The sequence below is a fragment of the Gigantopelta aegis genome, chromosome 3 (assembly GCF_016097555.1).
Source record: "Gigantopelta aegis isolate Gae_Host chromosome 3, Gae_host_genome, whole genome shotgun sequence".
In the NCBI taxonomy this organism is placed as follows: domain Eukaryota; kingdom Metazoa; phylum Mollusca; class Gastropoda; order Neomphalida; family Peltospiridae; genus Gigantopelta; species Gigantopelta aegis.
Window position 1 is genome coordinate 66,772,675 of NC_054701.1, and position 22,575 is coordinate 66,795,249.

The 22,575-nt window shown below is 36.8% G+C and overlaps 1 protein-coding gene across 1 annotated transcript in view; it reads left to right on the plus strand.

The window, feature by feature from the left end:
• The window catches only part of LOC121368612 (pre-mRNA-processing-splicing factor 8), a 44,707-nt gene that overhangs the window by 13,103 nt on the left and 9,029 nt on the right, over positions 1 to 22,575 (plus strand). Inside the window, exons 10-33 of the mRNA XM_041493351.1 lie at positions 161 to 280; positions 964 to 1,153; positions 1,538 to 1,792; positions 2,531 to 2,740; positions 3,058 to 3,174; positions 3,604 to 3,720; positions 3,950 to 4,039; positions 4,396 to 4,559; positions 5,604 to 5,730; positions 8,558 to 8,750; positions 9,322 to 9,509; positions 9,922 to 10,086; positions 13,149 to 13,222; positions 14,026 to 14,172; positions 14,874 to 15,084; positions 15,544 to 15,660; positions 15,990 to 16,324; positions 17,088 to 17,180; positions 17,392 to 17,697; positions 18,877 to 19,006; positions 19,458 to 19,604; positions 20,340 to 20,500; positions 21,139 to 21,330; positions 22,195 to 22,432. Coding sequence (XP_041349285.1) covers positions 161 to 280; positions 964 to 1,153; positions 1,538 to 1,792; positions 2,531 to 2,740; positions 3,058 to 3,174; positions 3,604 to 3,720; positions 3,950 to 4,039; positions 4,396 to 4,559; positions 5,604 to 5,730; positions 8,558 to 8,750; positions 9,322 to 9,509; positions 9,922 to 10,086; positions 13,149 to 13,222; positions 14,026 to 14,172; positions 14,874 to 15,084; positions 15,544 to 15,660; positions 15,990 to 16,324; positions 17,088 to 17,180; positions 17,392 to 17,697; positions 18,877 to 19,006; positions 19,458 to 19,604; positions 20,340 to 20,500; positions 21,139 to 21,330; positions 22,195 to 22,432 — 4,087 coding nt within the window. The remainder of the gene's footprint in view (positions 1 to 160; positions 281 to 963; positions 1,154 to 1,537; positions 1,793 to 2,530; positions 2,741 to 3,057; positions 3,175 to 3,603; positions 3,721 to 3,949; positions 4,040 to 4,395; positions 4,560 to 5,603; positions 5,731 to 8,557; positions 8,751 to 9,321; positions 9,510 to 9,921; positions 10,087 to 13,148; positions 13,223 to 14,025; positions 14,173 to 14,873; positions 15,085 to 15,543; positions 15,661 to 15,989; positions 16,325 to 17,087; positions 17,181 to 17,391; positions 17,698 to 18,876; positions 19,007 to 19,457; positions 19,605 to 20,339; positions 20,501 to 21,138; positions 21,331 to 22,194; positions 22,433 to 22,575) is intronic.

The following is a 22,575-nucleotide window of genomic DNA, read 5'->3' on the forward strand; positions in this document are numbered from 1 at the left end:
ATTGTGGGGGTTTTAGGGTTTTTTTTATTGTAGCAGAATCCATTGGACAAGAGCTTGTGAAGTAATAATCCAAATTTAATTTAATTTGTCTAGAATGTTTTTTGAATGGCCTGTGCAGATTTCTGAATATGAATCTTATGTTAATTGTTTTGTATTTTAGGTATCGTGAGCACTGTCCGGCTGGTATGCCTGTCAAAGTGCGAGTGTCTTACCAGAAGCTCCTCAAGTATTACGTCTTGAATGCACTGAAGCACAAACCTCCAAAAGCACAAAAGAAGAGGTTCGTACATTTATTTATACACCCACTTGCTAGGTGTATGGGCTTGTTAGTCTAAGCTGGCAATGGGGCGGGACGTAGCCCAGTGGTAAAGCGCACGCCTTATTTGTGGTTGGTCTAGGATTGATCCCTGTTGGTGGTCCCATTGGGCTATTTCCCGTTCCAGCCAGTGCACCATGACTGATACATCAAAGGCTATGGAGCTATCCTGTCTGGGATGATGCATATAAAAGATCTCTTGCTACTAATGGAAAAATATAGCGGGTTTCCCCTCTATGACTGTCAAAATGACCATATGTTTGAAATCCAATAGCCGATAATTAATAAATCAATGTGCTCTAGTGGTGGTGTTAAACAAAGCAAACTTTCTAAGCTGACAACAGACGTGAAATCTGCACAGACTGCTTTTACAGATTACATTTCAAATTATTTACAGTATTTCAAAAAGTGCTTAACATAGTCACCGATTTTGAAAAAACCCAGCCTGCTACTTGAATACCTAGAAGCCAGGAGTTGAGAAGAAAGATTTTAAATTGGAGAAAGACATTTTCCGTAACTAACATTAAGAACATTATTCAGTTTGTTACTTGCCTTAAGGTTATTGATGTTAACATGGGAAAGTTCACAAAATTCTTTGTTGTTTACAAAAGTAATATTTTATTTATTTGTTTTGTGTTTTTTCATAGATACCTCTTCCGATCATTCAAGGCGACCAAGTTTTTCCAGACCACCCAGTTGGACTGGGTTGAGGTTGGCTTGCAGGTTTGTCGCCAGGGATACAACATGTTGAATCTGTTGATCCACAGAAAGAACCTCAACTACCTTCACTTGGATTACAACTTCAACTTGAAGCCAGTCAAAACACTGACCACAAAGGTATACCCTAGTACTAGCTTTATTGAAGACGTTTTGTGTTCATAAGAAATAATGAACAAATAATTTATGCTTGTGATATCTGATGTGAAACACTCAACACACTTTGTTCATCATGTTGATCTTATACCTTGTATACATGTAGCAAGAAAATGTGTATAAAATATCCCATGCGGTTTAGTATAAGTAGATTATAGGCACAATGTTTTTTCTGTCTGTCTTGACCAAATATTAAAATAAATATAATTTTATGTTTGACCCCAAATAACTGCTAAATATGCTAAATTGTTGCTAACTAAATAATCTTTTCTTTTCTATTTGTATTCATTGTTGTAAGTTTAATATACTTTTAAACCATGTAACTTATGTTATTTAATAAAATTCCAGGAAAGAAAGAAGTCCCGTTTCGGCAATGCTTTCCATTTGTGTCGAGAGGTGTTGCGATTGACAAAGTTGGTGATAGACAGTCATGTGCAGTATCGACTGGGCAACGTGGATGCGTTTCAGTTGTCCGATGGAATACAATACATATTTGCTCACGTGGGCCAGCTGACTGGAATGTACCGCTACAAGTACAAGCTGATGAGGCAGATCCGCATGTGTAAAGACATCAAACATCTCATCTACTACAGATTCAACACAGTGAGTCGTATAATGTGAATAGTATATATAAAATGTGAAATTATTATTGTTCACTGAAAACACTGCCAACATGTTTTTCAATAGAAGTAGCTGCTATTGTGGCATTTACATTATGTGATTATTTAATGTCACCGTTAATTAAGATAGAATTATTTATAGTATTTATAACCTCTCAAATAATACATTGAATTTTGTCCCCCAAGACTGGTATATCAAAAGCTGTGGTATGTGCTGTTCTATCTGTATTAAAGTGCATATAAAAAATTCCTTACTACAGCATAGCAAGTTTCGTCTATAAAAGTATATGTCAAAATTAACAAATGTCTTGTCATCATTAGCTGATGATTAATAAATCAATGTTCTCTAGTGGTGTAGTTAAACTTTTTCAGTTAAAAATTATTGCATGGAGTTCAGTATTTAGATGTATATTTATTGTTGATTCACTGGGTTTATATTCTGTTTTTCTTTTGATGTCTTCAAATAATTAAATCCATTAAATTATATAAACGGGGTTTCATGGGACAGTTGTTAGCTATGGCTATTGCTAACAGTTGTTTTGGTTTTTTTTTTAATAGTATTCTATAAGTATTTCTAAAAAAATGTTATAGGGTCCTGTTGGAAAAGGTCCCAGCGGTGAAATCTTTAAGTATTTCGAATTTTTCTTTATTTATTATAGGGTGCTGTTGGTAAAGGTCCTAGCAATGGAATCTTATAAGTATTTTTGTTTTTTATTAATAGGGTCCTGTTGGTAAAGGTCCCGGCTGTGGAATCTGGGCACCAGGCTGGCGGATATGGCTGTTCTTCATGCGTGGCATCACACCTCTGTTGGAACGGTGGCTTGGCAACCTGTTGTCGAGGCAGTTCGAAGGTCGTCACTCCAAGGGTGTGGCCAAGACGGTCACCAAGCAGAGAGTGGAGAGTCACTTCGATTTGGAACTGAGAGCAGCAGTGAGTAACAAGGGGTTAAACAGATTTTTCTGTGTCAAACTTAGACAAAGTTGGTGTTAAATTCATTGATATTAATTTGAGGTTTAAAATGTGAGTGCATTATTTTAATTTTTATTATCCATTTTTTCCATGAAATATGCCAATAAGCTTGGTTTTGGGTAATTAGTAATGTGGGAGGGTTGTTTTTGTAATGTTATGCCAGAAAAGAATTAACAATAATTATATTTTCTGCCTTTGATTAATTGGGTTGGGGTGGCTTTTAAAAACAAATTCCATTGTTTATTTTTTTTTAATGTATAATGAAATCTCTATGACAGGTAATGCATGACATTCTGGACATGATGCCGGAAGGAATAAAGCAGAACAAAGCTCGGACAATCCTGCAGCATTTAAGTGAAGCCTGGCGGTGCTGGAAAGCAAACATTCCTTGGAAAGTGAGTGATTTTTTGTAACTTGGAAGTTTGACCTGGTGTTATCTGTTTATCCTGGTAACAGGCTTTTTAGTAGATAATTTTTTAAAGAACTTTGTTCATTAATTATGTCAAAAAAAGAAAAGAAGGTAATAATGACATTTGTTTGTCTGTTTGGGTTTTTTAATTCACAGGTGAAAATTCCAAAACTGCGCAATGCATTATAGGCTATGCATTATTAGGTTATGTTAAAACACTGAAATTGTTTTGGTGCAAAATATGTAGTCAAGACCCACTTATGTGACAGCATTAAACAGCAAATATGTCATTAATTCATAGTAGGATTAAATTATGGTTAAGTAGGTAATATTTGGGTAATGTTTTTGGACAAATATGTTATGAGATGATGTAAATTATTTTTGGTATTGATTAATATTAGAATATTTGTTTTAGGTTCCTGGACTTCCAACTCCAATTGAAAATATGATCCTGAGGTTTGTGAAGGCTAAAGCTGATTGGTGGACAAACACAGCGCATTACAATCGGGAGCGAATCAGAAGAGGTGCAACTGTAAGTTTCATTATGACTATTATTATTATTAATATATTTCCTTCCTATTAATCCTAATAACTTTATGGATTTACTTGTTTTTCCGTTTCATTTTATTTTGTGCATATGTGTGATTTTAAATAAATCAAGATTATGTGTAAAGGACATGTGATTTTCAAACTTAACAGGGCTAATGAATGTTGCGGTGGATGTGAAATGTTAGTTTTAATTTGGGTTTTTTCCTCGACAGGTGGACAAAACAGTGTGCAAGAAGAACCTTGGTCGTCTGACTCGTCTGTACCTGAAAGCAGAACAAGAAAGACAGCACAACTATCTGAAGGTATATATTAATACATGGATACATGAGCATTTCAGTCTGTAATGTTTACATCATGGTCTGTATAATAATCTGCCATCATACTGGTTAATTTATTGAAAGATATAAATAACAGATTTTTTGTCTGGTAAAAAGTGTAAGTAAAAGAAGTTTTACTGCTAATTGATAAAAGTAGATTGTGTGATCTCATTGTCTAGACCAAGTAATGCAATGGTCATTTGTTAGAAACCTTATTACTTTTTAAATGATGTGATGTTAATAACTTCTTGTCATGATGTATCCTTCTACAGAGCTTGGTGAAAGTTTTATGTTGTTTTATCCTTATAATTTGATGATGAAATTGATCTGTTTTTCCTCAGGATGGTCCATACATCACAGCTGAAGAAGCTGTAGCGATCTACACAACAATGGTGCACTGGCTTGAGAGTCGCAGGTTCTCCCCGATTCCGTTCCCGCCGCTATCGTACAAACATGACACCAAACTGCTCATCCTAGCCTTGGAGAGACTCAAAGAGGCATACAGGTAAAAATTCAATGGGTTAAATATATAGTTTTTACATGGTTTTGTCTTTCATATTTTGTGTATGCTCAGTGTTCTCGCTGCTCCATTTAAGCGGGGCGGCCTGCCCTGCTGTTGCATTTTGCCGCCTTCTTTTTACGTTCTGCCGCCCTCCTTTATTTTTCTGCACCCCACTTTATTTTCCCACACCCTACTATGTTTTACAGCACCCATCTTTGCTAATTCCATGTGCACACTCTTTCCTACAGAAAAAAAAAATTGATCAGTCTGCACGCTGTACATTAAAGGAAATAAGCTGCTGTGTGTACAAAAAAAGCAACGGGCGAAAAATTTCATTAGCTTACGATAGTTACCGTAAGGTAATTTAACAGTATATTTTAACAGCCTCTATAAACAAATGACAGAAAGTAAAAGTCATCAGTTACAACCAAATAAATCTGTAATTGAGGACAAAATATTAGAGATAGTGGAAACAAAAGACAGAATGACCATTCTGGTCAAGTGACAAATTTGGCGCCAGATATTTTAATTCTGAGGTTACCGAATCGATAAAAAAAATGTTTCATTGCTCAAATAAATTATAACATTTATTGTGTATTAAACATGCAAATGGATACAGATATGGGACAAAATAGAGGCTGTTAAAAATACTGTTAAATTATGTTACGGTAACTCTTTTAATCTACTGAGGTTTTTTGTTAGTGTCTTTTCCGTACACACAGCAGCGTATTTCCTTTGATGTCCAGTGTGTAGACTGATCGAATTTGTGCGGAAAAGTATGCATTAGGAAATAGTGGAGATTGGTGCTGTAAAATATTGTATGGTGTGGAAAAATAAAGAGGGGCGCAGAAAAGTAAAGGAGGGCGACATTATGATGTGATTTATTATCAGACTTAACACAATAGAACTCAACTTCTCTTTATATCTGTAAGTTTAGTGTAGCTCTGTTCTTTCTTTTGTCATAACTATACTATATTTTCACAGTTAGTGTTTTACTTTGTTTATTCACGCATTCATTGTGACAATAATTATTTTATTTGTCTGAAGTGTGAAGAGTCGACTGAACCAGTCACAGAGGGAGGAGCTTGGCCTCATTGAACAGGCCTACGATAATCCCCACGAAGCCTTGTCTAGAATCAAGCGTCACCTGCTCACACAGCGAGCATTTAAAGAGGTAATCTCACTATTATTACATGTGTGTGTGTGTGTGTTATTGCATTTTGTAACTTGATAAACAATACATTTTAACCCTTATCCTGCCGCATTCTTTTTGCTAAATTTAAAGAATTTTCACCTGTTCTACATTTCTAGTAATTTTATTAAAATCCATGGGCATTTTAATATGAAATTACACCCATATATACCATAATGATCCACCTACGTAATGATAGCATTTTGTAGATGGTTATTTTATTTATGTTACCATGGCAACAGCTGCAAATTTCAATATACAATTTTTTCATTAATAATTAAAAAAACATGAATAAAACACTACTATTTTTTTTTTAATTTAAGTGTATGCTGTGATTTATTAAGCATAGTGATTGATTTAAAGAAAAAATTAAGCAGACTGCCATTTTTTTCAGAATAATAGGGTGCAATGCACATACTGTCATCAACGCATTTTTGTAAATTATGAAGATAATGTCCAACATTAACTATTATACATTTTTAGTAATATTATTAAAATCAGTTGACATTTCAGCATGAAATTACACACATATATACTAAGAATATCCATCTACGTAACGCTAACATTTTATAGTCAGTTATATTATTTATGTTACCATGGCAACAGCTGCAAATTTCAATATACCATATTTTCATTAATAATTATGAAAACTTTAATTAAAAACTAATATTTTTCTTTTAATTTAAGTCTGTGCTGTGATTTATTAACCATACTGCTTGATGTAAAGAAAAAATTAAGTTGACAACCGCGTTTTTTCTGAAAAATAGGGTCAGATGCGCATTCGGCTATCAACACATTTTTGTAAATTATGAACATAATTTCCAACATTAACTATTATACATTTCTGGTAATATTATTAAAATCAGTTGACATTTCAGCATGAAATTACACACATATATACTAAGAATATCCACCTACGTAAGGCTAACATTTTATAGTCAGTTATATTATTTATGTTACCATGGCAACACCTGCAAATTTCAATATACCATATTTTCATTAATAATTATGAAAACTTTAATTAAAAACTTTTATTTTTTTTAAATTTAAGTCTATGCTGTGATTTATTAACCATACTGCTTGATGTAAAGAAAAAATTAAGTCGACAACCGCGGTTTGTCTGAAAAATAGGGTCAGATGCGCATTCGGCTATCATCGCATTTTTTTAAATTATGAACATAATTTCCAGCATTAACTATTATACATTTCTGGTAATATTATTAAAATCAGTTGACATTTCAGCATGAAATTACACACATATATACTAAGAATATCCACCTACGTAACGCTAACATTTTATAGTCAGTTATATTATTTATGTTACCATGGCAACACCTGCAAATTTCAATATACCATATTTTCATTAATAATGTAGGTCACGGTATTCTGCAGATTACTTCAGCAGATATTCGTAACCTATCGTTTGTAATTCATTTTTTAAAAATGAGAACAAATATATATTCACTCAGTAGTGATTAATACTAATGTGAATGTTGAAAAGGAAAAACAACACACAACAAAACAACGACGAACACCGAGCACATGTGCGTTTTCGATCATATAGTCGACGTAACTGTTCAAGTAAACATAGTTAGTTAGAATATCGTCTGCTGTAGTATAAGTAACCACGTTGTAATTATTAATGAAAACAGTTAGCCGCACATGCAAGCAATGTGTACTACTGCTGTCAAATTGTATGGCGGGAAATGTGCTGTCACATGACCTGTTGTTTATAAATAGAAACAGGGAAATGGCGCTTTTCGACGACTGTTTATGCCGTCGGATTACAATTATTTGATTGTGTTTGTACCTTTTTTAGGCATTAAAAGTGATACTTTTTCTAATTTAATGCAACTGTCATAATGTAGTTCATATATAATAGTATATTATGACAACTTTGTAGAGATAAAAGAAACCGCTACCAAAAAAACAAGAAACAATAACAAACAATAGCACGCGCCATTTGATGGGTCATTTTTGTTTTTAAAAAAACATAAGATGTACAACAGCAATTTAGCAAATATTTGGATATGTCATTCTAAGACTATTTATTGACATTTTCTTACTTTTTTTTTGACAAAAATGTCAACAATTAATTTAGAAAACGATTTTTAAATGAAAACAATGCAAAGTGACGTCATTGTGATGACGCTTGACGTGTATACACGTCAACGGCACGATAAGGGTTAAAACTCTAATACACATTGCTATTGATAATTTTAACACATTACATTCAGTTTGTTTTATTGAAGCCTGCAATTCGAAAAAAGGTATTTGAAATTTCTTTCAGTGTTTGATCTTTTAGAAACTTGTTATAATGGTAATTAAGCAGAGCTGTCGGTGATGATTTTAAACAATTTTATTTTCTAGTTGCTTTTATAAACATGATATGTTAAACCTATGAATGTTTTAAATTTCGAATCCTACTGTGAGAACACCTAATTCAGAACAACATTAGTCTTATACACAAATGATTTAGAATCACATGCGACAAATTGCATAATGAGAATGCTGCTTTAGCAGTTACTTGACAGTTCATGTTCAGAACTCGAAACGGCCTGTGGCCAGGTTGCCAAATGTGACCAATGTCCTGTTTGGGCGACTTAAATAATGGCGTTAGTCACCCAAATAATATTGTCTTCTTTAGAGCTATAACATATGAGCCACTGTTAATAATTGTATTCCACATTAAAATCTTGCTCCTGGTCCGCTTACTATAATTTGCCAACATGCATTATTATTTTTTGGACCACTATAATTTTTGTCGAGTTTCGAATCCTGCATGTTAAACAACTACTTGTATGTTCAGGTTGGGATTGAGTTCATGGACCTGTACAGCCACCTGATTCCTGTGTACGACGTGGAGCCGCTGGAGAAGATCACCGACGCGTATCTCGACCAGTATCTGTGGTACGAGGCTGACAAGCGCAGACTCTTCCCGCCATGGATCAAACCCTCCGACTCCGAGCCACCGCCCACTCTTACATACAAGTGGTGTCAAGGTATGTTATGGGGTTTTACTTGAAACTGTAGACTTGTGAAAAAATTAACACCCTTTGGTTGCTGAAATGATGAGAACATTTATTTTATGAGGATTTTGCTTTTCAAACTTTATAATTTGATATTTTTGGATGAAGAAATATACCATTTGCTAATGATAATGGGTTTTTGTTCATTATTGGGGCGGGACGTAACCCAGTGGTTAAGCACTCCCTTAATGCGTGGTCGTTTTGTGGGCCCGTTGGAAAAACAAGCCTTCTTCATATACCCAGGTAATATTTGCACTTACTTCTTTTCAGTGGGCCCATTGGGCTATTTCTCATTCCAGCCAGTGCACCAGGACTGGTATATCAAAGGCCGTGGTATGTGCTATCCTGTTTGTGGGATGGTGCATATAAAAGATCCCTTGCTACTAATGGAAAAATGTAGCGGGTTCCCTCTCTAAAACAATGTCAACATTACCAATTGTTAGACATCCAGTAATCAATGTGCTCTAATGGTGTTGTTAAACAAAACAAACTTCTTTTTTTCACTTCACCTATTCTGAAATGTGTCACGTTGTGTTTTGTTCAGGCATCAACAACCTGCAGGACGTGTGGGACACGGCTGAGGGTGAGTGTAACGTCATGCTAGAGTCGCACTTCGAGAAGATGTACGAGAAGATCGATCTTACGCTCCTCAACAGACTGCTGCGGCTCATCGTCGACCACAACATTGCCGATTACATGACCGCCAAAAACAACATCGTCATCAACTACAAGGTATACAAAGTTCACTCATTTGTTAGACAGTTGGTTTATGTTAAAAGTTCGTGGTTCTTTGTATTATCATATTGGTACAAGTGAATAATTTTGATTATATACTGTTTGGTGCCTAAAGACAGTTTATCTTAAAATACTGAAAGGATAAAAGTTGTTAAAAATTGCTGTATTTTAATTTATTATTTGTTGATCAACATGAAATATGTTTGTAAATAAATGCAGTTGTTTGATGTTGTTTTTTAAATCTATATTTGTTGGTGGATGGGGCTTGGCTTTCTCTGTTAATAAAATTTTGGCGATTTCTATCATGCAAAATCAAGAGGTAATTCATTATTTAAACTTTTATACACTTAACAATTCCAAAGCCTTTCTGTTTTGTTTGATATTTAATATTTCTATACCATTATTTCAGGACATGAACCACACCAACTCCTATGGAATTATCCGTGGTCTCCAGTTTGCCTCATTCATCGTTCAGTTCTTTGGACTGGTGCTTGATCTGCTGGTGCTGGGTCTGATGAGGGCCAGTGAGATGGCAGGCCCGCCGCAGTTACCCAATGACTTTCTCACTTACCAGGTACTGTTCTAGGTCTGTTATCAATGTCAAAATCTGTGTGTGTGTGTGTGTGTGTCTCTAGTGTGTGGTGTATGTTTAGTGTGTGTGTAGTGTAGGATGTATATGTGTAAATAGAACAGTATGTGTGTAGTGTTTTAGGGTGCATAGTGTAGTGTGTAGTGTAGGATGTATATGTGTAAATAGAACAGTGTGTGTGTAGTGTGGTATAGGGTGTGTAGTGTAGTGTGTGTGTGTGTAAATAGAACAGTGTCTAGTGTGTGTGGTGTAGGGTGTGTAGTGTAGTGTGTGTAAATAGAACTCTGGTATAGGGTGTGTAGTGTGTGTAAATATAACTGTGTGTCTGTAGTGTGTGGTATAGGGTGTGTAGTGTAGTGTGTGTGTGTAAATAGAACAGTGTGTGTAGTGTGTGTGGTATAGGGTGTGTAGTGTAATGTGTGTGTGTGTGTGTGTGTGTGTGTAAATAGAACAGTGTGGTATAGGGTGTGTAATGTGTGTGTGTGTGTGTAAATAGAACAGTGTGTATGGTATAGGGTGTGTAGTGTAGTGTGTAAATAGAACTGTCTAGTGTGTGGTATAGGGTTTGTAGTGTAGTGTGTGTGTGTAAATAGAACAGTGTGTCTAGTGTGTGTGGTATAGGGTGTGTGTGTGTGAATAGAACAGTGTCTAGTGTGTGGTATAGGGTGTGTAGTGTAGTGTAGTGTGTGTGTAAATAGAACAGTGTGTCTAGTGTGTGGTATAGGGTGTGTAGTGTGTGTAAATAGAACAGTGTGTCAATAGTGTGTGTAGTGTAGTGTGTGTGTGTGTGTGTAAATAGAACAGTGTGTGGTATAGGGTGTGTAGTGTAGTGTGTGTGTGTGTGTGTAAATAGAACAATGTGTGGTATAGGGTGTGTAGTGTAGTGTGTGTGTGTAAATAGAACAGTGTGTCTGTAGTGTGTGTGGTATAGTGTAGTGTGTGTGTAAATAGAACAGTGTGTAGTGTGTGGTATAGGGTGTGTAGTGTAGTGTGTGTGTGTAAATAGAACAGTGTGTGGTATAGGGTGTGTGTAAATAGAACAGTGTCTGTAGTGTGTGTGGTATAGGGTGTGTGTGTGTAAATAGAACAGTGTGTCTGTAGTGTGTGTGGTATATGGTTTGTAGTGTAGTGTGTGTGTGTGTGTAAATAGAACAGTGTATCTGTAGTGTGTGTGGTACATGGTGTGTAGTGTAGTGTGTGTCTAAATAGAATAGTGTGTGTGGTATAGGGTGCATATTGTGTAAATAGAACAGTGTAGTGTGTGGTGTAGTGTGTGTAAATAGAACAGTGTCTAGTGTGTGTGGTATAGGGTGTGTAGTGTAGTGTGTGTAAATAGAAGTGTGTGTGGTATAGGGTGTGTAGTGTAGTGTAGTGTGTAAATAGAACAGTGTGTCTGTAGTGTGTGTGTAAATAGAAAAGTGTGTGGTGTAGTGTGTGTGTAAATAGAACAGTGTCTAGTGTGTGGTATAGGGTGTGTAGTGTAGTGTAGTGTGTGTGTGTAAATAGAACAGTGTGTGTGGTATAGGGTGTGTAGTGTAGTATGTGTGTGTGTAAATAGAACAGTGTGTCTAGTGTGTGATATAGGGTGTGTAGTGTAGTGTGTGTAAATAGAACAGTGTGTCTGTAGTGTGTGTGGTATAGGGTTTGTAGTGTAGTGTGTGTGTGTGATTAGAACAGTGTGTCTGTAGTGTGTGTGGTATAGGGTTTGTAGTGTAGTGTGTGTGTGTAGATAGAACAGTGTGTCTGTAGTGTGTGTGGTATATGGTTTGTAGTGTAGTGTGTGTGTGTGTAAATAGAACAGTGTGTCTGTAGTGTGTGTGGTACATGGTGTGTAGTGTAGTGTAGTGTGTCTAAATAGAATAGTGTGTGTGGTATAGGGTGCGTAGTGTGTAAATATAACTGTCTAGTGTGTGTGGTGTGGTGTGTGTAAATAGAACAGTCTCTAGTTTGTGTGGTATAGGGTGTGTAGTGTAGTGTGTGTAAATAGAACAGTGTGTCTAGTGTGTGGTATAGGGTGTGTAGTGTAGTGTAGTGTGTGTAAATAGAACAGTGTGTCTAGTGTGTGTGGTATAGGGTGTGTAGTGTGTGTAAATAGAAAAGTGTGTGGTGTAGTGTGTGTGTAAATAGAACAGTGTCTAGTGTGTGTGGTATAGGGTGTGTAGTGTAGTGTGTGTGTGTGTAAATAGAACAGTGTGTGTGGTATAGGGTGTGTAGTGTAGTATGTGTGTGTAAATAGAACAGTGTGTCTAGTGTGTGATATAGGGTGTGTAGTGTAGTGTGTGTGTGAATAGAACAGTGTGTCTAGTGTGTGTGGTATAGGGTGTGTAGTGTAGTGTGTCTGTGTGTGTGTGTGTGTGTAAATAGAACAGTGTCTAGTGTGTGTGTGTGTGTGTGTAAATAGAACAGTGTCTGTAGTGTGTGGTATAGGGTATGTAGTGTAGTATGTGTGTGTGTGTAAATAGAACAGTGTGTCTAGTGTGTGTGGTATAAGGAGTGTAGTGTAGTGTGTGTGTGTGTGTAAATAGAACAGTGTGTCTAGTGTGTGTGGTATAGGGTGTGTGTAAATAGAACAGTGTGGGGTATAGGGTGTGTAGTGTAGTGTAGTGTGTGTGTGTGTGTGTAAATAGAACAGTGTGTCTGTAGTGTGTGGTATAGGGTGTGTAGTGTAGTGTGTGTGTAAATAGAACAGTGTGTCTGTAGTGTGTGTGGTATAGGGTGTGTGTGTGTGTCTAAATAGAACAGTGTGTTTGTAGTGTGTTTGGTATAAGGGTGTGTGTGTGTGTAAATAGAACAGTGTGTGTGGTATAGTGTGTGTGTGTAAATAGAACAGTGTGTCTGTAGTGTGTGGTATAGGATGTGTGTTGTGGGTGTAAATAGATCAGTGTGTGTGGTGTAGGGTGTGTAGTGCAGGCTGTGTGTAAATAGAACAGTGTGTAACAGTGATAATGTAATGTTTTAGTGTTATATGTTTTTGTCTTATGAGAGCAGATATACTATAATTTGTTTAACTAAATTTAGTGCAACTATTTATTGGTTTTGAATTTCAGGATGTATCAACAGAGGCGGCTCATCCTATCCGGTTGTATTCACGATACATTGACAGAATTCACATCTTCTTCAGGTAACAGTTTTTTGTTTTTAATACTTATATTATTGTTATTAGTGCCAGGTTTTACAACTTTTGCATTGAATTTGGATTAATTTTGAAAAAAGGCTGCTTGAGTGGGTACAAGTTTATCTTTTGCTCATAAAATTTATCAGTTCATAAGATAAGAAAGTTTATGGGATTTGGAAATGTTCTTTTTGTTGTTGTTTGGGTTTTTCAGTTAAAAAGCAGCTAGTGGTAAAAAAATATATTTAAAAGTTTTTACAGTTCAGATAAAATATTGCCAATTTGTAGCTAGCAGCAAAAACCACTGATCTATGTTAGTAAATCGAAAAACACAATAGTGTCATCCCCTAAGTTCCACCCTTTGTCTCAACGATTAAATTATGACATTTGGCATAATACACGTGCCATAGCAATTCTTCATTAGGAAAAAGGACATGATATTATGCAACATCCTCACTTATACATCCAGATTTTTTTTACATGATTTGAAAAGCTTTTTATTTTTTATTTTGGCTTGTTGCACCACTACTGTACCAGTTATAACCTTATATTGTTATAAGAATTTGTATTTTTATGGAGCGAGCCCAGTGGTAAAGTGCTCGCTTGATGCGCGGTCGGTTTGGGATCGATCCCCATCAGTGTGCTATCCTGTCTATGGGATGGTGCATATAAAAGAACCCTTGCTGTTAATCTAAAAGAGTACACAATATGTGTGTGGTCTTTAACCACATGTCCGACGCCATATAACCGTTAATACAATGTGTTGAGTGCGTCGTTAAATAAAATATTTCCTTCCTTCCTTTTATTTTCAGATTCACGGCTGAAGAGGCCAGGGATCTGATCCAGCGATACCTGACGGAGCACCCCGACCCCAACAATGAGAACATAGTGGGTTACAACAACAAGAAGTGCTGGCCGCGAGACTCCAGGATGAGGCTCATGAAACACGATGTTAATCTGTGAGTTTCTCAAATCGTCGTAAATGTAAACAGCAAATTGTAGACCAAATGATTATATTATTGAATAGATACCAAAACACGTGTGCATTTTTTAAAAATTAATAATAATGGGGCAAAAAAAAAAATAGTGTGTGAATACGGTTATTATATTAGGTAAATATTGTGATTTTTCCAAGTTTAATTACAAATTAATAAAGTGAAGCAAATTATTGATGTCTATTTCACTTGAAAAAGGACTTCACATTGTCACTTGTTTTCGTTATTTTATTTGTGAGACTTGTTTTTAGGTTTATTTCACAAATTTACCTTGTTTAATATTATTGTAGCACAATTGTCACTGCAAACTAGTTGAAATTATCCCGATTTTTAGATTTGATTTTTTTTTCTTGGGGTGGGGTGGGTGGGGGGCTGCATCTTCTTAAACTTGTAATGCAACTAATTGTTTTTAAACACTCAACACTTAATTGTTGGTTTGTTTACTAATGGTATTACTGCTCTTTGTTAGCTAATGTTAAAATCCTATCTCCAGAGGTCATTCTGTGTTCTGGGACATTGAGAACCGCCAGTACCAACTCTAGTTGAAATCATTTTGAGTTTTCGTTTTAAACTTGTAAATCAAGTAATTGTTTCTAAGCAGTCATTGTTTGTTTACTAGTGTTAAAATTATTGTTTGTGAGCTAATATTTTAATCGTGTCTCCAGGGGTCGTGCTGTGTTCTGGGACATCAAGAACCGCCTCCCGCGGTCGGTGACGACGATCCAGTGGGAGAGCAGCTTTGTGTCGGTGTACAGCAAGGACAACCCCAACCTGCTCTTCAACATGTGCGGCTTCGAGTGCCGCATTCTGCCCAAGTGTCGCACGTCACACGAAGAGTTCACGCACAAAGACGGGGTCTGGAATCTACAGAATGAGGTATTTTTTGACAAAAAATGCATTTTTAAGGCTATTTTTGCTATAATGCTTTTTGTTGTTTTTTTAAAAAAAAATGGTGACAATACATTTCTACAATATATTTTTAATCTTCTTTTGTCTTTTCTTAATATTGAGATAATTAACTGAGGTTTGTGTAACTGCTAGAGCACTTGTTTGGGGGTTTGATCTATCTTTTTGGATCTATTCAACACATGGGGCTATTATTTCCCCTCCCAACATTGCTGTTCCAGTAATGTCTTTTACTATGCTTGTGGTAGCAGACCATGAAACATTCCTGCTGGTTGAAATTTATAAAACACAAGAGTGGCAATCAGTTCATGGTAATATTTAAGACCGTCATTCATGATATATACAATCTCTGTATTGTGGATACCATTAATTGCATTTTAATTACCTGGAATATTATTGAGATTTTAATTGTGACTTGTTTATTTCTAGGTAACTAAAGAGAGGACAGCTCAGTGTTTCTTGAGAGTGGATGATGAGTCGATGCACAGATTCCATAACAGAGTCAGACAAATTCTTATGGCATCTGGTTCCACCACCTTCACAAAGGTATAAACTCTTTTCATTATTATGGTATAATTATTATAACTCTTAACAAGTGTTCACCAATTTCTACATGTTGTGACAATCCATCGGATCTTCTAGGTATACTTAATTGTTTTTTTTTCAATCTATCTCGCTAAAATAAAATGCATATTAAATGTAATAATTTTCCCCCCCATGAGGGTTGAGTGAAGTTAAGAATTATGTTTTTGAAAATTTAGATGCTGTGGATGAATTATCAATAAATGTTCATGTTTTAATTGTGGCTTTTTATTTAGAGCACACTTAATCCTTCTGCATTTCATAAACTTAATTTGGGTTTATTTTATTAATAGATTGTCAACAAGTGGAACACGGCTCTGATTGGTCTGATGACGTATTTCCGAGAGGCTGTCGTCAACACCCAAGAGCTGCTTGACCTGCTCGTCAAGTGCGAGAACAAGATCCAGACTCGTATCAAGATCGGTCTCAACTCCAAGATGCCCAGTCGATTCCCGCCCGTCGTTTTCTACACGCCCAAAGAGCTGGGAGGGTTGGGGATGCTGTCAATGGGTCACGTGTTGATCCCACAGTCAGACTTACGCTGGTCCAAACAGACTGATGTCGGGATCACACATTTCAGGTCGGGCATGAGTCATGACGAAGATCAGCTCATTCCAAATCTGTACAGGTGAGTGTTAAAAATACAATAAGTATAGATGTTGTGTTTGTATTGTGTTATTGCAAAGTTTTTTTTTATTGAAATGGATTTCCAAGAACTTTGTTCACAAGTTACCATGTTAAAAGGGGCGGGACGTAGCCCAGTGGTAAAGTGTTCGCTTGATGCACGGTCGATCTAGGATCGATCCCCATCGGTGGACCCATTGGGCTATTTCTCGTTCCAGCCAGTGCTCCACAACTGGTGTAACAAAGGCCATGGTATGTACTATCCTGTCTGTGAAATGGTGCATATAAAAGATCCCTTGCTGCTAATTGAAAAGAGTATCTGTGTGGTCCGTAACCATATGTCTGACACCATATAACCGTAAATAAAATGTGTTGAGTGCATCGTTAAATAAAATGCTTCCTTCCATGTTAAAATGTCAGTTTCAATCAAGATCATGTATACAGGAACTGTATAGCAACAATCTGTTGTGTTTTTACAGGTGTATTTAGTCCAAACTTGTAACTTGCTGATTTGAGATTTGATTCTTCAGGTGCATCATTTCAGCCAAGATGATGACAGGGGCTGCTTGCATCCAGTTTTAGTACAAAGTTTTAACATTCTCCAACCTCAACTATTTTTATAATATAGGTCACTACATACTGTATTTTGTACAAAAAAAATCAAAACAAAAAACCTTGCTTCTACATGGAAGGAGTAACAGTAAGATATCCCAATTAACATCTTTGATGAGTAATGGCACTGCTTAACAAACATTCCTTTCATTCAGGTACATCATGCCTTGGGAAAGCGAGTTCATTGACTCACAGCGAGTGTGGGCGGAATATGCACTCAAGAGGCAAGAGGCTAATGCCCAAAACAGGTGAGATAAAAAGTTATTTTTTAAATATTTATTTATTTTGTTACGAATTGATATTTATATTAATGGCATAAATAAATTTCTTCTTGTATATAATAAACACAAAATACCATAAATATTCTTGCAATATGAATTGTTGATTTTTTTTTTTTTTAAATATTGATTTTGTGTAATTGTTGTTTTAATGGTTAATGACTACTATGCTATGCTTTAGACGATTGACTCTGGAAGACTTGGAGGACTCGTGGGATCGAGGTATTCCGCGTATCAACACACTGTTCCAGAAGGACCGACACACACTAGCTTACGATAAAGGTTGGCGGGTGCGCACAGACTTCAAACAGTACCAGGTGCTGAAACAGAACCCGTTCTGGTGGACCCACCAGCGTCACGACGGCAAGCTGTGGAACCTCAACAACTACCGCACGGACATGATCCAGGCCCTCGGTGGCGTCGAGGGAATCTTAGAGCACACACTCTTCAAGGGAACATATTTCCCTACCTGGGAGGGTCTCTTCTGGTGAGTTAGACCCTAATTTGAACCTGCCGACCCTAAAACTTTTTTTGTATGTCCAAATTTTTTTTTTTAATGTAACAACGATTTCCACTAAAACATTCCAAAACTATCACAAGCACTAATTTGGTGTCATTTAGGGGATAACCCTACTGTGTTTTCCGATTTGCGGACATATATCGGTGGTTTTACTGTCGCAAATTTAGTTTTATTGGCGACCCGTTGGCCACAAAATGTTTTCTTCTAACAATTGATTGATGGAGTTACTTCCCTTCAAATTGAAGTTCGTGAGATATCGGGCGAAGAGTCAGGAAAATAGTTTTCACGAATATATGCGATCTTTTCCGATTTACTCTACATCTAGCGTAGCGAGGTGTTCCGATTAATAATAATAATAACTATATTTAATGATTTACTCCAGCGACAAACTGGCCTTGTAGAAATTTAGTGACCTTCTGATAAACTAGGAGAGGGAATGTTTACCGATTATTAGGTAAATATTGTGATTTTTCCGAGTTTAATTATAAATTAATAAAGTGAAGCAAATTATTGATGTCTGTTTCACTTGAAAAAGGACTTCACATTGTCACTTGTTTTCGTTATTTTATTTGTGAGACTTGTTTTTAGGTTTATTTCACAAATTTACCTTGTTTAGTATTATTGTAGCACAATTGTCACTGCAAACTAGTTGAAATTATCCTGGTTTTTAGATTTGATTTTTTTTCTTGGGGGGGGGGGGGGGTTGGTTGGGGCTGCATCTTCTTAAACTTGTAATGCAACTAATTGTTTTTAAACACTCAACACTTAATTGTTGGTTTGTTTACTAATGGTATTACTGCTCTTTGTTAGGATTTTAACATTAGCAATCTCCAGAGGTCAATTGGTCAGAGTATACATTGTCATGTCTGTATGGGAAAGTGGAATAAAAGACCCATTGCTGCTATTTTGTATGAGAGGTCTGTGATTACAGTATGCAGTATGTTTCCACTCACTTATTGCTATATATTGGCTGCTGTTTTTGTTTTAATGTGCTGAAGTGTTATTAAACAAATAAACTGAAGTTATAGACTTAAAATTTGAACAGTTTCTGAATACTTCTAAATATCAAAAGGTACATGCATATAATATACATATTTTGGGGAAATCGGACAAGATTATAATGTAATATTAACAAACTGTTTACAGGGAGAAGGCGAGTGGTTTTGAAGAATCCATGAAGTACAAGAAGTTGACTAATGCACAGAGGTCTGGTCTGAACCAGATTCCAAACCGCCGATTCACTCTCTGGTGGTCACCTACCATCAACAGGGCAAATGTGAGTAAACATCATTCAGCAACTCATGGCTGTAGCTAATTGTTATATCTAATACGATACTTGTACTGGCCTATTGTTTTTAGTAACTTGGACATTTATGGCGAGCTGTACCTTTATGTCTTGTTTATCCATGTGGGCTTAAATCCATCATCTCAAGCTCAAGTCTTGCAAACATGAAGTTGGTGTGTATTTCTTAAATGTAGAGGTACCATATTTTACCTAAGCTTTTGTAAGTGCAATTAAAAGCTAAGCAAAAAACATATTCCCAAACAGAATTTTTTTTAGAATAATGTGGTAATAAAAAAATATGTACTGGTTAACACAATTTTAAAACAGTTCTGGTTAATACGGCATTTTATTGCAATTGTTTTTTTTAGCTTTTTAAATTTTTTAATATATTTAAAAAAAAATATTTTCTGAAGATTCTGATGCATTTGTTTTTCGACTTCAGGTGTACGTTGGTTTCCAAGTGCAGCTCGATCTGACCGGTATCTTCATGCACGGCAAGATCCCTACGCTGAAAATCTCACTCATCCAGATCTTCAGGGCTCACTTGTGGCAGAAGATTCACGAGAGCGTCGTCATGGATCTCTGTCAGGTAAGTTCACTGTTTTTTTTGTATTTTAAAGTCCAAGTTATTATTGTCAGTGACAAAGTAAAAAAGCCTTACGGCTGGTAGGTATTGGGGTTTTGCATCATAATACTGGCTCCAGTGTAGAATGGATTTTAAGGCTTCATTGTGGAGGTGTAAGGACACTACACCATCTTCTTTGTCACCAACAACTAACCATTAACCCATTGTATTGGGCAGACATCACACATGGCTGAAGTGTATGGCCAGGACTATGCTTGAACCTTTGTTTGGTCAAATTCGATCATTTTGTGAACAGCTGTGTGAGTGAAAATATTGATTTCTTTTTAGAATGACTATATAATAATGCAGCGGAAGGACGCAGCCCTGTGGTAAAGTACTCACCTGAAGCACGGTCGATCTAGGATCGATCCCTGACAGTGAGGCCATTTCTCATTCCAGGCAGTGCACCACACCTGGTATATCAAAGGTCGTGGTATGGGCTATCCTGTTTGTAGGATGGTACATGTAAAATATCCCTTACTATTAATAGAAAAATGTTGTGATTTTCATCTATAAGACTATATGTAAAAATTGCCAAATGTTTGACATCCTGTAGCCGATAATTAATTAATCAATGTGGTGTTATAAACAAAAGAAACTACAACTTTATATAGTAAACATAGTTACTTGGTAAACTTCGTACACACAAAACACACCTGTCTAAATTGACATTCATATTGTACTGTGTTTTTTTTCCAGGTGTTTGACCAGGAGCTTGATGCTCTGGAGATTGAGACAGTCCAGAAGGAGACTATTCACCCGCGGAAGTCCTACAAGATGAACAGCTCATGTGCCGACATTCTGCTGTTTGCTGCGTACAAGTGGAACGTGTCCAAGCCATCATTGCTGGCCGACTCAAAGTTAGTACTTCTTTTCCAGTTTGGGGTCAGGATTTATCTCAGTCGGTTGAGTGCTCGTTTGAGGTGCTTCCGTCGCAGGATCGAACCACCTCGATAGATTGATTCAACTGATTGGGGTTTTCTCATTCCAACCAGTGCACCACAACTGCTTAAAGGCTATGGTATGTGCTTTCCTGTCTCTGGTAAAGTGCATATAAAAGATCCCTTGCTGCATTGCTACATGTCAGAATTATCAAATGTTTGACATCCAATAGTCGATGATTAATTAATCAATGTGTTCTAGTGATGTTGTTAAACAAAACAAACTTCATCTTTTCCAGTTTGTTCTGGACTAAACACATCAAGTTAGTCTTTGTTTTTCAGTTTTGGCCGAGTAAAAATGAAAAAGAATGTTTGTAAAATAAACTCAAATTTAGAATGGCCTCTTATATTTGATGTTGAGAGAACTTATATATATCCAGTCAAACTTGCTATAATGGGTATCATGTTTAACAACCACCTATCTGTAGCATAGGTGAAAAACATCTAGGGCTGAATTTCCGAAACTTGTTTTTCTTAAAAGCAGGGTCTTTAAACATTTAACGTGTAAGAATATTGGTGCATAAACAGAACCTAATGTTAACTATTTTGTGACCCAGAGATGTAATGGATGGAGCCACAACCCAGAAGTACTGGCTGGACATCCAGCTGCGATGGGGCGACTATGACTCTCACGACATTGAGAGGTACGCGAGGGCCAAGTACCTGGACTACACCACGGACAACATGAGTATCTATCCGTCTCCCACCGGCGTCCTCGTCGCCATCGACCTCGCCTACAACCTCCACAGGTGAGACGCACAATATGTTACAGGTTCAGCTTGTACCGTACAACCTCCACAGGTGAGACCCACAATATGTTACAGGGTCAGCTTGTACCGTACATCCTCCACAGGTGAGACGCACAATATGTTACAGGGTCACCTTGTACCGTACAACCTCCACAGGTGAGACGCACAATATGTTAGAGGGTCACCTTGTACCGTACAACCTCCACAGGTGAGACGCACAATATGTTAGAGGGTCAGCTTGAACCGTACAACCTCCACAGGTGAGACACACAATATGTTATAGGTTCAGCTTGTACCGTACAATCTCCACAGGTGAGACAAATATTTGGTATATGTGCAGTTTGTGTGTACCTGTCCGAAAATAAAAACCTGTGTATTTTAAAAAAATGTTTTTTTATTTCTCACCATTTACACAAACTGTAATGGCTCCATATAATGGTACCTTTCATTGTGATCCTTATCTTTGAAAGTAGAAGACTGAAGAAAGTAGGCAGTTATATCTACTAAGTATAGTGAACTGTATATAATTGTAAGCATGAAAAGTAGGCTGTGGCAAAGGCAGCAGTTACTGGCAAAATTTGCCATCCCCCACACACACCTAAATGAACACTGAACTTCTGAGTATTACGGCTAATGCATTTTTTTTTCTTTCTCACATTTCTGTCATGGTTGCAATTTCAAGTTTTCACTCCTAATTGCATAGGTTTCTTAAGAAAACAAACATTGATTGTTTTTGCCAAGACACTTGCAGTATCTCTAACCCATAAACTTAATTGTGAAGTTTGATGTTTGTTTTCTGAACTTCATTGCGGTTTATAGTGTTATTTGTTGCACTGATGTAACACCCATTGTTTATTAATGCAGTGCTTATGGCAACTGGTTCCCTGGTGCAAAACCTCTGATCCAGCAGGCTATGGCGAAGATCATGAAGTCGAACCCAGCTCTGTACGTGTTGCGGGAACGCATCAGGAAGGGTCTGCAACTCTACTCTTCAGAGCCCACTGAACCGTACCTGAGCTCACAGAACTATGGTGAACTGTTCTCCAACCAGATCATTTGGTTTGTGGACGACACGAATGTCTACAGAGTCACAATCCACAAGGTATGAACAGCTGTAACTTATATGGGGGGGGGGGGGGGGGGGGGGGGGGGGGGGGGGGGGGCATTGATTTAAAGTTTGGGGGGGGGGGGGGGGGATTCAAAGAACTATGGTGAACTGTTCTCCAACCAGATTATTTAGTTTGT